At 41.6% G+C, this 18,370-nt stretch overlaps 1 protein-coding gene across 3 annotated transcripts in view; it reads right to left on the bottom strand.

Moving 5' to 3' along the window:
* Positions 1 to 2,408: 2,408 nt before the first annotated feature.
* Positions 2,409 to 18,370, bottom strand: part of RNF130 (ring finger protein 130) — a 111,878-nt gene continuing 95,916 nt past the window's right edge. Inside the window, exons 6-9 of one of the 3 annotated variants that reach the window (XM_033178572.1) lie at positions 16,506 to 16,602; positions 13,543 to 13,747; positions 10,209 to 10,302; positions 2,435 to 2,625 (exon numbers count right to left, since the gene is read on the bottom strand). In XM_033178572.1, coding sequence (XP_033034463.1) covers positions 2,610 to 2,625; positions 10,209 to 10,302; positions 13,543 to 13,747; positions 16,506 to 16,602 — 412 coding nt within the window. In that variant the 3' untranslated portion in view covers positions 2,435 to 2,609. Of the gene's footprint in view, positions 2,626 to 7,000; positions 7,122 to 10,208; positions 10,303 to 13,542; positions 13,748 to 16,505; positions 16,603 to 18,370 lie in introns of those variants that run through there. The other 2 variants (XM_033178571.1, XM_033178574.1) reach the window with 2 other exon arrangements.

Below are 18,370 nucleotides of genomic sequence, written 5' to 3' on the forward strand. Positions count from 1 at the left end.
TTGTAGACAGAAAACCCCAAGGAATCCACAAAAAAAATGAGAATAAATGAGTTCAGCAATGTTGTAGGATAAAAGATCAATGTACAAAAATTAATCACAGTTCTACAGAAATTAAACATGTGGAACAATATCCCATGCTCATGAGCTGGAAGGCAATATTGTTGAGACAGCAATGCCAACTAAAATGATCTACAAATGTGCAATCCCTATAAAACCCTAGTTTTTTTTTTTTTTTTTTTTTACGGAGATTGAGAAGTTGATTCTAAAATTCATTGAGAAATGCAAGGGACTCTGAATAAAGAAAACAAATTTGAAAAAGAACAAAGTTGGAGAACTCACACTTCCCAATTTCAAAACTTATTATGAAATCAATGGAAGAATTGAGAGTCCAGACATAAACTCATACATTATACTCAATTGATTTTTGACAAGGGTGCCAAGACCATTTAATGGAGAAAAAGTCTCTTAAACAAATGGCACTGGGAAAACTGAACATCCACATGCAAAAGACTGAAGGTAAGACCCCTACCTTACACCATATACAAATTATTAACTCAAAATGGATCATCAAAGATCTAAATATGTAAGAGCAAAGACGATATTGTTCTTAGAAGTCTTTGTGACCTTAAATTAGGTAATACTTTCTTAGACATCTAAAGTACAATCAATCAAAGGAAAAAATAGACATATTCAACTCCATCCAAATTTAAAACTTTATGCTTTGAAAGACACTACCAAGAAAGTGAATAAATAGAGAATGGGAGAAAATATTTCAAATCACCTGTCTGATAAAGGCCTAGTATCTAGAACATACAAAGAACTCTTACAACAAAAAAGTCCAATTTAAAAATGGGCAAAGCACTGCGATAGACATTTCTCCAAAGAAAAGAGAAAATGACCAAAAGCACACGAAAAGATGTTGAATCTTTAGTCACTAGGGTAATGCACGTTAAAAACATGAGACAGCTCCTTCACACCCACTATGACATCTATAAGAAAAAAGACAGGCAGTCACTGGTGTTAGGGAGGTTGTGAAGAAATTGCAACCCTCATACGTTCTTGGTGAGAATGCAAAATGGTGCAGCTGCTTTGAAGAGTATTTTGGCAATTTCTCAAGAAGTTAAACATACAGTTATAACATAATCCAGCAATTGCACTCCTAGGGACATATCCAGAGAACTGAAAATATATATTCATGCCAAAATTTGTTCATGAATGTTTATAGCAACATTATTCATAACAGCCAAACAGTGGAAACAAGTCAAGCGTCCACCAGCAGAACAAAATGTGGTACATCCATACTATGGAGTGTTAGTCACACAAAGAAGTACTGACACATGCTGTAACATGTATGAACTGTGAACACATTATGCTAAGTCAAAGAAGCCAGACACAAAAGGCCACATACTATATGGTTCTATTCACATGAAATGCCCAGAACAGGAAAATCCACAACAATGAGTAGATTTCCAGGTTTCCAGGGCTGGCAGGGGTGAGTAGTTACTGTTAATGAGTATGAGGTTTCTTTATGGCGTGATGAAAATGTTCTTGAATTTGATAGTGGTGATGGTAGCACAACTTTGTGACTATACTAAAAACTACTGAAATATACACTCTACAAGGGTAATTTTATGGTATGTGAATTATATTTCAATTACCAAAATCCTTTCAGCCCCCTACTGATTTGAGCATGGCTACTGAGGTGAACCCCTGTTTTCAATAGGAATATATGTTCTCACTCCTCAGGTAGGCTGAGGTAGAAGATTAAAAATTCACTGCTGCAAACATTTACAAATACTGAAAATCCTTCAAGAATATAATTCAATGTAACAAAATATTTTGAAATTCTCCTCATCAGCAAAGCAAAAATACTTCATTGGCACATGTAAAATTGCTCTCACCCTACTTTTTTGAATTTGCTGTTTTTAAAAGAACACAAAGTAGGTAAAAAAAAAAAAAAAATCTCAGACAGATATAATTTATTACTAATTAGGTGTGGCTTGGAAAATCTTTTTTACACTTATTCCTTCATTCCATAAATATTTATTGAGCACTTACTATGTGCAAAGCACTCTGTTGGGTGCAGAAGCACAGTGGGGAGAAATGTTCCAAGTCCCTGCTGCTGGGGGTGCTGAAGCTCTGGGGAAGGCTGATTAACCACAAAGAAGAAATTATCAGAAAACGAATGTCCACCTTGAAGAATGAGTAAATCAACTGACCACCCTAAGAGGCATCAGCAGCAGCATGTCCCCACTCTTGCGCCCTATGTGGGTAGGAGCCCATGTGAAGACACCAATAGTAAGTGTCAATCCCTGTTCCTCTCACGGGAGCCAGGAGCACATTCTGTCTCTGAAACACAAATGCAATCCGGGTCTGCGGTCTCCAAATCAGCCCTCGAAACACAGGTCTGGTTAATAATACTCAACAGCGCAGTCTTTTTATTTTATTATTTATTTCTTTTAATACAAAGCTTTGGCATTAGCAATTTTATGAAAAAATAAAATGTACTAAAAATAAATGCTTGTGTGGCATGATTGGTAAATGATGCACAAAAATAGGTTCTTTTTTCCTTCAAGGCAATCAGTCAGAAAGCAGTTTTTTTTTCTTCTTCAAAACCATTCTACCCTATGGAATAAAAGGAAAAAAGAAGTCATAAATTAGTTAAAGAGTAGTCAAATGTTTAAAGTAACAGAGAAGTGACCCTAACTGAAGGGTGGCCTGCGCTGTCCCTAGCCATTTCCCAACCCCTCTGGTAAGGCCAGGAAGCCATTAAGTGTTTTCCCAAAATCAGCAGTTTCAGATCTGCAGGTGACTGACTCATCCACCTTAGAGGTGCTTTAATATGCCCAAAAGAATGAAGGAAAAGGTCAGGCCCATGGCGTGTTGTTTAAATACACAGGGATGATTATCACACAATTTACAGCTTATCCTGGTTTACATACATGTTCTGAATGCTGAGGGTGCTGAAATCTGTAGCTGTTGGCTTTTAAAAAATGCTCCTCTTACCCCTCAAACAAGAATGTCCTTACTTATTCTGAAGTGACAGGGATGTATGGCTGTCTCACAGGAATCCTCCAGACCTTGTGTATGTGTGTTTCTGTCCTTGTATCAGGTGGAAAAAGAGCCTATGACCTTTTGACGAGCCCCCGCGCTGACCCAGCTCCTGCTGCCCTCTCTGCAGCCCTGTGTTGTGGCACTGCCCTGGCTTTCTGATGCCTTGGATTCCTGCTCATTTCCAGGGTCCCCAAATCGAGCTGTTAGCATTGATCTCTTTCTTTCAGCTGGGCTCCAGATCTCTGCTTCAAACCACACAAGCTTTGGTTATTATACAACTCTCCAGCAACTCTTGATTTCAGCTCCTGCCCGCCACCCTGACTTCCTCCTTCAACTCCCTGTTTTTACCTAATCTATCTTCCTGCCTCCATGCTCTACCACAGCAAGCAGCTTCGCAGCCACTAGGAATATCTCTCTGCTGAAAAGCCTTAGAGCCCATTACCAGCTCTTTACAAGAATAAAGTCCAAATTCTGTCTCCTGCCTACTGCCACCACCACCTACGGTAGACACACCAAACCACACAACTCCCTGATCCTGGTCTGTGAGGTCCTCACTGTGTGCCCTAATTATGCCCAGGCTGGTTCCTAAGTCACTCCTCCATGCAGCCTTTTCAGCTTCCCCAAAGGTAAAGCAGCAGCTCTGCAGGCATGACCCAGAAGTGCCTTTGCATACTCCCTTACTCTCCAGCCACATCAGTACGCACATGAGGGCATAGTCCTGAGCTCCAGTGCGGCCAGGCCAGGTCTCTGTTAAGTTTCAGCACCGCGAGCCCAGTGCTTGGCACAAGCCCAGGAGCCTACTTGGGAAATGGCATCTCAATGAATGAGGGGGCGTTGTCAACTTTTTTGAAAAACCTCTGGTATAAAGGATATTCACAACTTCACATAAAGCTCTGTACTTTATTATTTCTTGTAGTTCCTATTTAAGGTAACACATTTTCTAGTAGTTCCTCAGAAAAACTGAATATTAAAGACTTCCAAGGGGTAATCGAGTTTTTAAATCTACTTTATCTTGTTGCCTCTTAAAGAAATTATAGGCTGGGCACAGTGGCTCACGCCTGTAATCCCAGCACTTTGGGAGGCTGAGGCAGGTGGATCACCTGAGGTCAGGAGTTTGAGACCAGTCTGACCAACATGGCAAAACCCCATCTCCACTAAAAATACAAAAATTAGCCAGGGACGGTGGCGGGTGCCTGTAGTCCCAGCTACTTGGGAAGCTGAGACAGGAGAATCGCTTGAACCTGGGAGGCAGAGGTTGCAGTGAGTCGAGATTGCACCATTGCACTCCAGCCTGGGTGACAGAGTGAGACTCTGTCTCAAGTAAATAAATAAAATAAAGCAAAATAATAACCACTGCCAAAGAGAGCAGAGAAGTCCAATGCAAGTTCCCACTGCCTTTAATACTCATGTTGCCACTGTATTTTTAGGAAACGAAATTTGTCTTCTTCAACCACATTATTTGACACTATCCTCCTCTCCGAAGTAGTCAAATGCAAGCAGTTTAAAGGAAAAGGCTGGAACCAGAGGTGCTGGGTTTGAATTCCAGGGGCCTTCTTCCTATGGCATCCCTCCAGAGTCACTCACTCCCTCAAAGCCCTGATTTATTCTTTTGTGTATATGTATCTCACACTCAGATTGGCTACAAGGAGAATAAATACTAAGAGAAAGAAGAGGATCCACTATCCAGCAATACACCTCAAACAGAGGTTAATTTTAAATCTTTTCAGGAATTGTTACAAGACAGGTTGTGTGAGCAAAAGGTTATCAGGCTGAGAACTAAAATTTCAAAATTCTTTAGACAAGTGTTTCTCAAACTAAAGCATACAACCTATTAATGGTTTTTAAAATCAATTTAGGAGTTAACAACTAATATTAACAACAAGGCAGAGGGTTGACTACATCAGAGAATACTGCACGCAGTCAGGGAAGTGTCTGTGAAATTTGTTTCAGTTACATATGGGAGTACTAGGTCACAATGCAAAATGTATCTCTTACAGTAGGAGATGGTTTTTAAAAAGTCTGAAAAACGCTGCTTTTGATATTTAAAGTTCTAAAACAGGTAACTGAAAGAGAACCCAACACCTCTCCTCGGCCTCTGATCACTCCTAGGACAATTCAAGAGGGACCCTCAGCACAGGATGAGTCTTAGAGCCTTCTACCTGACGTGAGGTCGGCCTGTGAACAGCTCTATCCTGTAGCTTCTGTCTGAAGATTTAGGTCCTGGTGCAGGCTCGCTAGCTTTCAAAGTGTCCCGTGTTTTGGATGGACAATTTTAACTAATACAAAGTTTTCTTGTTTTCTTTCTTTTCTTTTCTTTTCTTTTCTTTCTTTCTTCCTTCCTTCCTTCCTTCCTTCCTTCCTTCCTTCCCTCCCTCCCTCCCTTCCTTCCTTTCTTTCTTTCTTTCTTTCTCTCTTTTTCTCTCTCTCTTTCTCTCTTTTTCTTTTCTTTTTTTTTTGAGAGAGAGTTTCACTCTGGTCACTCAGGCTGGAGTGCAACGGGGCGATCTCGGCTCACTGCAACCTTTGCCTCCCAGGTTCAAGTGATTCTCCTGCCTCAGCCTTAGCTGGGATTACAGGCACCTGCCACCATACCCGGCTAATTTTCATATTTTTAGTAGAGATGGGGTTTCACCATGTTGGCTAGGCTTGTCTCGAACTCCTGGCCTCAGGTGATCTGTCCGCCTCGGCCTCCCAAAGTGCTGGGATTACAGTCGTGAGTTACCGTGCCAGGTCACAAAGCTCTTTCGTATGTCAAGTGGAAATCTACCTCCCTGTAGATATCTCCAGAGCTCCAGAAATACAGAGTAAGCGTGTCTCTGTATGCACTGGTTAGTCACCATGAGACTCTTTTGAATATTAAACCAGGCAATATGGGTAAAAGAGACCAGTGTAGGACTAAGATCTTGGAAGGCATTCAATAAACAGTAGTTATTCTCATCTTTAAGAGACTTTCAAACACCTGGAAACACCTCTCATCTCACCCGGTCCCCTGTCTTCCAAAACAAGTATCCCCGAGACATCAAATAATTAAATTTGCAGACCCTTTTATGTTGGGCTAGTTTCTCAATATTCCTCTTAAAAAGAGTACTGAGCACTCATGCCTGTAATCCCAGCACTTTGGGAGGCCAAGGTAGGCAGATCACCAGGTCAGGAGTTCAAGACCAGCCTGGCCAAGATAGTGAAACCCCATCTCAACTGAAAATACAAAAAAATTAGCCAGGCGTGGTGGTGGGTGCCTATGATCCCAGCTACTCAGAAGGCTGAGGCAGATAATTGCTTGAACTTGGGAGGTGGAGGTTGTGGTGGGCCGAGATGGCACCACTGCACTCTAGCCTGGATAACAGAGCAAGACTCCGTCTCAAAGAAAAAAAAAAAAAGAGTACTGAGCAAAATAATTCAGAAATACTGAGAGTAAAATAGAAACATCAACTCTTTTTATATAAAGGAGTTTATATATATAAATTTCTGATACTACACTAAGAGGAGGAAGCTCACCAGCAGTTTCCCGGTGGACCTGCTACAAGAAGCCAGGGCTTCCTGATCTCAGGTTATGCCACTGGAACATCTGCTCTAGTTATTTCATCACCTTTACCACTTCAGATTCATTTCCTCATGCCAAGACTTTTTTGAATCTTGAATAATGAGCTACCCTTCTCTGCAAATCTTAGAACATGGTTTCTATGAATCAGAATCTAGCAACTGGAAAAAGGCTCTAGGGGATACCTAGTCACACCTCCCATTAAACTTAAAATCTCTGCTATATATTTGTATATGTTCCTCAAATACAAATAATAAAAATATTTATTTTTATTTTGAGGGAAAACTAGAGTGACACAAATATCAGTTAGTAAATGTTGACATTTCACAAGGTTTATATGAATAACCAAGTAGAGCAAAAGACCCCTTTTGGGAATTGAAATTCGATAACCTTGCTTACCTAGGTACTAAGAAACAGAGGTATGAGAAGCCAATACATAAATATATTTACCTTACATTTATTTGCTTCTTTGACTATCATCCTGTTTATATTTGCAAAGTTTCAAAATTTACCAGATCTGTTTGCAGTGCTAAAAAAATTTAATGTATAATTAGTTACAGTACTTAAATAAATAGTATTTAATCATAATAGAAGGGCAGTGACTCCAAACCCAAGGGCTTTTTGATGGACTTCTGATTGAAGCCAACAGCACCAAGCCCTTGGTAAATGCACCAAGCATGGTGAGGGAGGGATGGGGGCTTGCATCCCTTGTGGGGATCTTCCTTGTGTGGTCAGCAACCCACCCATGGCAGGGGTCCCTGGACCACCTGGGTCCCACACACTGCCCTTACATCGTGCCTACAGGGTTTCAACAGTGAGTAGACAGGGTCAGGGACTTGCTTGAATAGTAATGCACAAGAACAGTGACTAGTAACACTGCCAAAGAAGTAAACTATTCTAGTAGGTATATGCATAGAGGTGAAGTTCAGTATCAATTTTCAGACAGTCGTTAAAATGCCAAGAGATGAAATCTGTTTATATATGACTATTTTACAAATGGATGAGGTTACCCAGAAAATTCAGCCAGGGCAATTAAGGTGAAAAAAAAAATCTTATTTTGGTTGTAAGTTTCTTGGTAGATAAAGGCAAAAACAGAAATCAAATAGATGTTGAAAAATTCATTAATAAATAATAATTACAAATTTATTTGCTAAAATAAACTTTTTTCTGGAATAAAATCACTAGGAATTTGTCATTGACATTTTTGAGAAAAAGACATTGGGTAAAAGTACTATTATCTTTCCTATCATCTGCCACAATAAAAACTGCCTTTAAAAAGATTAATTCATGTTTACTGTTAAAAAAAAAAACACACACACAACACACAAAAGCACACATTGAAGAAGACATTGCCCCAGATTCTAACGTAAGATAATCACCATTCATATTCTGGTGACCATCCTTGCTTGTATCCACATGTGTGCATACACAACACGCACACACATACACACTCTCTCCATTTTTCTCTCTAAATGGGATCGTGAATATTGTCCTTCAGTGGTTTTGACTGAAGGCACAGAAATAATAACCAAATGAACAACTGTGAAATCAACCCTCTACAACCGCTAATGGGAGAAGGGTTGGACTAAGGCATGGATGTAAGATCCATGACTTAGATTCTGAGTCATGCAGGCATTTAGGCACAGAACTAAAATATTATGGCCCAGATACTATGATTTCTAATAGGTAACATGTCTACTGAGCAACTCTCATTTTAATCTGATAAATGAACTGAACATCAGACGGATTCTGAGTGACAGTCAAGTGACTATTAAACTACCCAATAATTCTCGAAAAGTGCCTAGTGTAATTATTTGCTTGTATTGGTTATCACTCATTTGTGAACTTTTTGAGAAGTAGGCTTATATTACTATCTTGCCTGATGGGTTAGCATGGGAGTAAGCAAAAGAGGTGGTTGTGGGTGAAATAAGTGTTTCCCTCCAAAATAAGGTTTGAATCACAGCTACTCACAGAGTTACTATGGTTCTGTATCCTATTTCATGGAAGAAATTAAATTCAATTCTCAGACAATAAAGGCAGATGGCCATCTTCCTAACAGAACTTCAATAGCACTGCGGTGGCATTGGCTTGGCTAACATTTATTGAGCACTTCTTATGTACCAGGCACTGTGCTAAGCATTTTATATGCTGATTCTCATAACAACCCTGCCACATGGTCCCAGCGTTATCTGTTTATGAATGACTACAAGGAGCTTCAAATAAATAAAACTGCCCAGGTCTTACAACCGAAAAATGGAGGAGCTGAGAGCCAAATCCAGGTGTGTGTGACCCTAGAGTCAAGGAATTAGGTGCGCCGTGCTGAAGGAAACTGCATGGGTGGCCAACAGCAGCAGCCAGTGGTTCACCTGCTGGATCAGTGCAGTGCTCCTCTGAAGGCTGGGGAGTGCCACCCGACCCTGACGTCTGTGAGCCCCAACACGTACGGGCTCACGGATGCCAGCGGGCACTTCCTGCAGGTATCTAGCCCACAGATTAGGTTTAGATCTAGGAACACATGTCACTGCCAAGTGGAAGCCACTTGCCCATTGTTTCTATAGCCAGACAATGGGCAATTAAATCAACTGCATGAAGTAGTTTGGTTATTACTCATCAATTAAAGTATCAGGACATAATTGAGTAGGGCGATGGTGTGAATTCCACCCACACCAACTGAGGTTCAAATGTGGGCAGTGCCCCAGGGTTGCTTTCATCTCTAATTAGTTTTCATGAATATTGGTAAAAGAAAGGACTGAACGATATCCTCAGTAAATGTCCGAAATTTAGAACAAAACGAAACAAAGCAAAAATAAAAAACCCTTTCTATATCTTATCCCTACGGAAAACTACTCTTGGAACAGCACTGCATCAAAATGGACCATAACAGTCATCTAGCCCAATCTTCCGTCCTCTGAAAACACCTCACTATAGCACCCCTGACAAGCCTGCATTCCCAGTCCTGGGCATGCCCTACAGCAAACCACCCTGCCACTAAGCAACCTCACTGACAGATGTCCTTCCTTTTACTGAGGTGAAGCCTGCAGTCATGGAGCCTGCTCTTTGGTCGTCATTTTGTCCGTGGAGATAGCGCTTAAGACTTATTTTCTCTTCCTCCTCACAGCTGTCCTGATATCTGGAAACAGCGGGTCTTTTAAATTGCTTCTTTCCTGCAGGCCAAGTACCCGAGACACTGGTCCTGACTACAGGCATGGGTGCCGGGGCTTCCCCAGAAGCTAGACATGCAAGGCTCCAGGTAAGTGTGATGAACACAAAGTGGGGCTCTTCCCGTCAGCGATGAGGACACTGGCAGCCTTTTACACTCTATACTGTTCCTTTGCCATTTGCATTACACTGCTAATTCATTCTAAGCCTGTGGCTAATGAAAACCTCTGGATCTTTTCTCAAATGAGCTGTTCTTGTTGAATAAGGTGAATTCCCAATCTGTGTTACTGACTAAAAATATATGTTCATGAAATAAAGTATTTTGCTAGATATGATCCCACCAGGATCAGTATGAAACTGGTGGAAAGCCAATTCTCACCACCTTTGTGAAAATTGCTCCATGTGTTTTCCTGGGATCATCTGGCACATGCAATCCAAAAAACAATTTGTTACTTACTCATTAGCATTCAAGCTAGCTGTGGCTCTGATGATCATGTAGCAGAGTGTGAGGGCACTGAGGAGGCCAAAACTGGCAATAATAAACCATTCTTCTGTTGACAAAGGAAAGGGAGGAAATCACTCTGGGGAGAAGGTTTAAGTCAAATCGATGCCAACATTTCCCTCAAATGCAACGAAGCAGACGTCAACGGAGGTGTAAGCCAAGATTGGCCCAAGGAAGTGAAGCAGGAGGTTTGCCAGAGAGCTACTAACTGGAGAAGGTTAGTGGAGTACTGGTGAAAGCTGCAAGGGAGAAAGGAAAGCATGGCCCAACCATTTCTTCCATTTAGGTCCTGAGGTCTGTGAGCAGTGTAGCCACCAAAAAGTGTGTGGTGAAAATATGTATATAAAATTGCACATGGACATAGACTTTTTTCATTGTTAATGTAAATGGCAGTAAAGCAGACTAAGCATATTTATAGCCTTCTTTCCTTCTTCATTCTGTCATTTCTGCATGGCTTTCATTCTTAGTCAAAGGCTGAGGAGCATGGAGCAGCGGTTCTCCAGGTCCTGTGGGTGCTCCCAGCAGTCTGCAAGCCGGCCTCCCATGGCATCCATGGCTACATTCTTCTCTCTTACGCATGGGCTTACTTGGGATATTTACGTAAAAAGGACATCTCACTGGTGTCGCAAGAAACCAGAAACTACTCTTCCCGACCCCACTGCCGAGGAGCAGCACTGGCTGTCCAGGCTGTGACACGCAGAAGTAGGAAGGGCGGGGGACTGACCGGGTACTTGGCTGCCAAAGAGCTGGAAACCTTTGGTGCTTACAACTCTAAGGATTTTCATCTAGCCTGTCTCTCTCTCTCCATCTAGATATTTTCCCTTACCTTTTCAGAGCCGCTGTTGTCAAGGTAACATTTTAAAAACAGTATTTATTGAGAACCTCAAAAACAACCTAAGAACCGATCTGACTTGTTAAAAAGTCTTAACTCTAAAATATTTCTTAGAGTATACACTGACTAGGGCTTTTTTAACAAAATGTTATACAATAAAATTACCTATATATCTGCAAGAAGGAAGAGAGAACTATTTACACGTGGACTGCCAAATATTTTATGCACAAGCTGTATACAACATGTGTGTCTCTCAATCTGGCTTCCACAAATCCTAACCCCGCATGCAAAACTGTGTGTGCATAGGCCTTTTTCTAGAAAAACATACTTTTGTTAGATTTTAAAGGTGGTGACTTTCGGAAGGTCACGAAGCACTGCTCTGGAGGACTTCTGGGTCCGGAGTGTGCTCTATGAGCATTTCTCTGCCCAGCTTAGCTTATGTTATGAAAATGCTTAGTAAACCCCTACTGTTTAGACATCAGTACAGCCACTGCCTCTCAAACTACAAACTTCCTCATCAGTAGATTGAAGCTTTTTATTTAATCGCATGAACGTTCAAGACCACATATAAAACCCACCATTTTAACCTGTAATGTTTTAAGTTAGGGAAAATGTATATGGCATTTTAAAAAATCAAGAGCCGAATGCCATCACCATCAAGGAACTTAAGACAGTATCCTCTTTCTTCTTCTTGGAGACTTTTACATATGTAGACTACCTTGTAGAACTTCGTCACATCTATGTTTCCAAATTCTGAGTATACCATCCCATATTTGCACGTCTTTGTGTGTGTGATTTCAATTTTAAAAACTAGTAACAAAAGGAAGTAGACACCATCATAAAACACCCCATATGCTGGTGGCATTTCCACAGTGTCCCCCTGCAGCGGGCCTGGCTACCTCTGCCCCCAGTGCCTACTTAGCACAGTGCCTTGCACACAGTGGGTGCAGTTGGATGCACTGTGGTTGCTATGGTGCTATAGAGCTTCAGAGGGAAAGCAGAGGTAGCCGTGGTTTAGTTCAATCACATGAATTTTATTTACTAACATCATGTGTAAATTCTGCTAACGGTGATTAATTTGGTACATGAAGTAATCTTTTTTATCATCAAAGCAAAAGGTTTTGAAAGGACATTTCTATATAAAATATAATGGGATCAGTATTTAATGTAGTAAGTAGTAGGTGCTCAATAAATGTTTGATCAATGAAGGACTTGAAAAACTCACTAATAAACCAACAACCTTTGTGTTCTTTATTACTACTCAATCAAGTTTTAAAACTGTAGACCACAAAACCTAAACACCGAAGAAAGAAAACCATGAAATGCTATCAAAATGAATCACTGAGAGATGGTGCGAAATGAGCCAAACTACGCTCAAAGCATAGTTTTCCCTGCTGCATAACTGAATGAGGGCTCTCTGAGTTAGACAGATGACAGAATAAAACCTGGGGAACCATTTTCTAACAACAACGTCTGGTTGGTTAAAAACATGAATACTTGGATTGAACAGACCACACAAGTCTTAATATGTAAAGGAGAAAACATTCTGTAACAGTGTCATCCATTTCACTGACTCCCAGAGTGGAGTGGGGTCCCACGAGTCTCAGGGTCTGATGCTCTAGGCAAGCAGCAGCAGGTACTGGAAAAGGCGACAGCAGAGCGGCAACAAGGAAGATGGGTGACAGGTTGTTAGATGAAAACAACATGTAAAGAATGGAAGTGAAGAGAAAAGCTGGCTTGTTGAGGGGTGAATGTCTGTGAGGCCCACACACACGCTATCAGCTCACTCACACCGTCCTTAGGCACTGCCATCAAAATACTCGGCATTTCTTTCCTGCTTGTCGACAGTGCAATGTGAAGATGTTCATAACTTGTTCACGGTATTTTTTTTCAGGCAGATTGTCCTTTGGCTTTTCTCCTACCTCATGTACAATTATACCAAAGAGTTAAGTGCCAAGAGACCAAACTTCCATAAAAAATTTAAAATAAAGTGCGCAACAGGCTATCTTCCAAGAACTGTGAATTTTTAGGTTTAAATTATAGATGAGTTTCCCACTAAGTAGCCTGTAGCCCCGGAGGTGGAGAACACCAGCGCTCACAGCACACGACACACCAGCAATGCTGCTGGGGGCCTGTGTCACCTTCCAACCTCTCCCTTTACACGCCTGTTTGTAATGCAATGATTTCAAAACAAGGTTTATAATACAGCGACTAAGACAGACCTCAATAGCTACTCATCAAATGCAGCTATTCCTATTAATTATACACAAACACAACAGCTACTTATCATAAATAACGTTTCATTCTTCCAAATACCTGTTTTAACAGAAACACACATCCCTTTCTTGGTTACAGTCTGTGTTGCAGGCTGAGGCGAGTGCCTTGACTCTCCTGATGGTCCCGAATGCCCATATAGGCAGTCACATGCCCCGTGCCTGAGCGGAGGCCCCCACTTACTTGTTACTGCAATGTTGATTTCTCCTGTTCTCGGAGTGAGCTCCCCATCCTGAGGAAGAGGCGAGATCCCCGAAGTTCGAAGTGGCTCAAGGCCGAGGGAGTTGTCGCCGGCAAGGTCGCCAAGGGCTGATCTTCGGTTTACAGCTTGGGTTCTGGTGAGCCTTTCCATATCGAATGCTACGTTATCAGTACATGGCAAATTCGGCTGCAAAATATTTCTAGGTTAAAAATAATTGTAAGGAAAACAAATCCTTTCATAAGATTCTGAAGTTTGACACCCTGTTGCAAAGACCTTACTAAGTTATTTCCCTGTGATATCCTCTCATTTATCTGCCCACCTACCTACTCCTTCTCCTCTCACCCTAAGAGTTTTTCTTCAAAAGGCACAGAGATCTCTTCTCAGAAATGGTACAAAGGAAAATCAAACTTCACTGCAGATCAGAGAAAACTGGTCACAGGCACAGAGAGTCGTAATCATTAACATACAGATACCAAACATCCAGTTTAAAACAGTAAACTATTACTTTACTTCATGGTAAATGTCCATGTTGAAGAATCCCAGGTAATAGAAAACACCTCTTTCATCCTACTAACTTCTCCGAAAGCCCCATTTCTCTGGTAGTCAGTTTTTAAGTATCGTCTGCCTTTAAACACAAGTAAAGCATAAAACCGAGAGTAGGTCAAAGTTGAAAAGACTTTTGAACTATAAGAAAATGATCTGTTTCAAAACCTAAGCACCTAATCCTGAGGGAGAGGTATAGAGCTGCTTAGGGCCACAGTCTACCAATTAAAAAGTGAGCACCAAAAGTCTTTGGTTGTAACAATGTGCATGTTCGGTTTACCTAACAACCTTTGGTTCTCTCAGCATGCAGCAGCAGGCCGCACATGAGAAGCAGAGCTGGGAGGGGTGGCTGTGAGAAGTTTATATGTTTCTAGAGAGAAGTTTCAGCCAACCAAACCTGGAACCAATGGCTTTCTGGGCAAAAGAACCATTTCAGGTCATCTCAAAGCCTTATTTTAAAAAAAGCAAAACACAGTGCACTAAATGATGCTTAGACTCACACCCAGTTAGAAGAGGTTTTTTTATGTTCATTACATGTAAGGATCCATGATAACATGCAATACATTTTAGAAGGATTTTTGTTATAAACAGAGGAGAAAAGTATTAGCACTTAATATACTTAACAAACAGGGTGGGCATGGTGGCTCACGCCTGTAATCCCAGCACACTGGGAGGCTGAGGCGGGCAGATCACGAGGTCAGGAGATCGAGACCATCCTGGCTAACACGGTGAAACCCCGTCTCTACTAAAAATGCAAAAAATTAGCCAGGTGTGGTGGCGGGCGCCTGTAGTCTCAGCTACTCGGGAGGATGAGGCAGGAGAATCACACCACTGCACTCCAGCCTGGGCGACACAGTAAGACAGCCCCAACAAGAAGGGATTATCCAGTCCATGGTGTCAGTAACACCCGATACTTTGAGTAATCCCATGTTAAATGGCATCACCACTGACATGATCTCTGGAGACAAAGGACAAATGGGGCATTACTGCCCACCCAACTGTATACACTGAAACTGTGTTTGACAGTATATTTAAAATAAGATGCCTTCGATCTTCTTTGGGTTGCAAGCTAAAATGAGTTCATCTGTTGGATCAAACTAAACTTTTTGTTCCATAAGGACATTATTCTTTCATTCTTTGAGACCAGAAACTATGTTATTTTCTGATAAAAAGCATAACCCTGGATATACATGCTTCTCTTAAGCAAGGACTAACCAAGGTCCTTGGTTACTCAAGTCAGTGTTGACCTGGCACCTGCCACAGCTGGACTCTGGCACACCTGGTGATGGCCCCTGCCAGGCTATGGTTGTCAACAGTTCTCCTTGGGCTTCAGGCACTGTCTGCCTTCTCTGCTTGCAACTTACCAACCCCCAAGAGATCAAAGTCAAACTTCAGGCTAAAGAACACAGTTTTATATTATGCCAAGCACAGAGGAGATTACGACTGGAACAGAGTCAACAGCATACAGCCTATCTTTTAAAAAAAGATGTCGGAATGAAGAAAAATCATGTCCTTCTCCCTTTCTTCATCTCATACTCCTCACCCAACAGAAGCACACTTTTAAAGTGGACCATGCCAGGTGTGGTGACTCATGCCTATTATCTCAGCACTCTGGGAGGCTGAGGCAGGAGGATCACTTGAGGCCAGGAGTTTGAGACCAGCCTGAACATCTTGTCTCTTCAAAACATAAAAAAGTGGCCAGGCACGGTGGCTCATGCCTGTAATCCCAGCACTTTGGGAGGCTGAGGCGGATGCATCACCTGAGGTCAGGGAGACCAGCCTGGACAACATGGTGAAACCCTGTCTCTACTAAAAATACAAGAAATTAGCCGGGGGTGGTGACAGGCACCTGCAATCTCAGCTACTCAGAAGGCTGAGGCAGGAGGATCGCTTGAACCTGGGAGGCAGAGGCTGCAGTGGGCCAAGATCATGATATTGTACTCCAGCCTGGGCAACAAGAGCGGAACTCTCTCTCAAAAAAACAAAAACAAAAACAAGTTAGCCAGGCATGGTGGTGTGTGCCTGTAGTCCTAGCTACTCAGAAGGCTGAGGTGGGAGGACTGCTTGAGCCCAGGAGTTCGAGGTTATAGTAAGCTATGATTGTACCACTACACTGCAGTTGGGCCACAGAGTGAAACCTTATCTCTTAAATTTAATAAAATAAAAAAAAAGGACTAGTACAGTTATTTACCTTCTCTTCCAGGAGTTCTCTGAGATGGGTTAGACTTCTCAGTAGTCTGGAAAAAATGTCATGTTGGGCTTACATGGTTACATGGCAAATATAGCCAGTGTTTTCTTGTGTGTCTTAGTCATACCTCCTATTATGCCAATTGTGTTATACTGTATTACACATACATATAATAATACATAAAAGTGATAACAAATAAAATAGGAAACATACCACAATTCCCAGGGCCTTCAATATATTAAGTTTGCACATAGGACAGGTACAATGTTCACTAAGCCAGGGATCCACGCAGGATTTGTGGAAAACATGCCTATAAAATAATGGAGAGTTATGTCACAAATTACATACCGAGAAATTTATTAGGCCAAAATGGAAACAAAGGGAATTTTTAGTCTGTTTTCCCCCCTTTCAGAACATATTTTAAGCCCCAAGAGACAAATATTGGGAATTTATTAAAATATAACTTGCAGAAAATCTCCTGAACCCAACCTCATATGTACAACAGTGTGGAAGAATGGGTAAGTAGGATTTGGTTGTTTGGACCTTTTATTTTACCAAATTCCAAAAAGGACTAATGGAAACTTAGAAAATTTATTAAGAATGAAAACAATCACACTTTACAAACCAGTTATGCTTTCTACAATAGCTAACATAGAAAAATGGAATTTCAAAAAGATATTAAATCATGGGGCCGGGCGCGGTGGCTCAAGCCTGTAATCCCAGCACTTTGGGAGGCCGAGACGGGCGGATCACGAGGTCAGGAGATCGAGACCATCCTGGCTAACACGGTGAAACCCCGTCTCTACTAAAAATACAAAAATTAGCCGGGCGAGGTGGCGGGCGCCTGTAGTCCCAGCTACTCGGGAGGCTGAGGCAGGAGAATGGCGTAAACCCAGGAGGCGGAGCTTGCAGTGAGCTGAGATCTGGCCACTGCACTCCAGTCCGGGCGACACAGCGAGACTCCACCTCAAAAAAAAAAAAAAAAAAAAAAAAATCATGGTTAAATGAAAAGACTTCTCTGTATAGTTATTAGTTTTATGGAACCCTGTTTGAATGTCATTTTTAAAAACTTCCGAGCAATTTGTGTTGAATGTTTATAAAAGCTACAGGGAAGTTGAAACTATTTTAAGGGGTAAACTGTGCCTAGATTCAAGTAACACTTAGCAATTTTCAGCTGAAATGTTAAAGGGGGAGGATGGGTGATTTTCTCTCTTATTGAAGAAAGTAGAAAGCCACAGCCTTGAGACTGGAAATAAGTCAGTCAGAGGGTTTTGCATTCTTAAAAAAAGGAACTTGTGCCCTCTGGAAGGGAAGAAAGACTGCAGGAGCTGCAGAAATTACTTCTCAAGCTCTAGCACCTGGCCCAGCAGCTTTCTGAAGCTCTAGAGTCCTGGCCAAACAGGGAGAAGGTGGGTGCCAGGACAGACATTCAGGGCAGCTTTGGAAGAAACACTAATCTGAGTCTGGGATAAGATAAGAGAAATTTTTGAGTAAGATACCAAAGTGAACCATGGTATACCTTTACAACTTTGATTGTCAATTTCCAAGTTAATATTATTTATAGCTGTTTTAAAATGCAGTTTTGATTTATAAAAAAGAGGTCTAGAAAACTCAGTTTCTGTTGGGATCTGGAACAGACGTTCATGCTTACAACTTACAACTTCGGCCTGAACAATATACGCACATGTCTGCCTACCACTGTTTGATGGCCTTACGCTCATTTCTTTGGGGACAAGAGTAAAGATCTTGAAGAATGGATTTGTCAGTCTAGTCTTAAATTCGCAGACAATGAAATAACTGGAACCATCACCCCGAAGGCATTTATTTAAACCTTAAAGCTTTTACTTAAGGGCTGGAAACCCGCCAATCCATAGGTAAGCCCCAAATACATTCAGTACGCCTAAGGCATTATGTCTTATTCCTCGTAGCCTGTGTGTGTGGCGCGGTTCCTTACTACAGGGTGTCCCCAGGGCGAGCCTAGACTTTCCAGCAGGGGTCAACTGCACTAATGCTGGCTGCTGACCAGCAAAGACCACAACAGGCTTCTTAACCCTTTTGGTGAATACAAACTCCCTTAG

Source organism: Trachypithecus francoisi, unplaced genomic scaffold, assembly GCF_009764315.1.
Source record: "Trachypithecus francoisi isolate TF-2019V2 unplaced genomic scaffold, Tfra_2.0 Lachesis_group2, whole genome shotgun sequence".
In the NCBI taxonomy this organism is placed as follows: Eukaryota; Metazoa; Chordata; class Mammalia; order Primates; family Cercopithecidae; genus Trachypithecus; species Trachypithecus francoisi.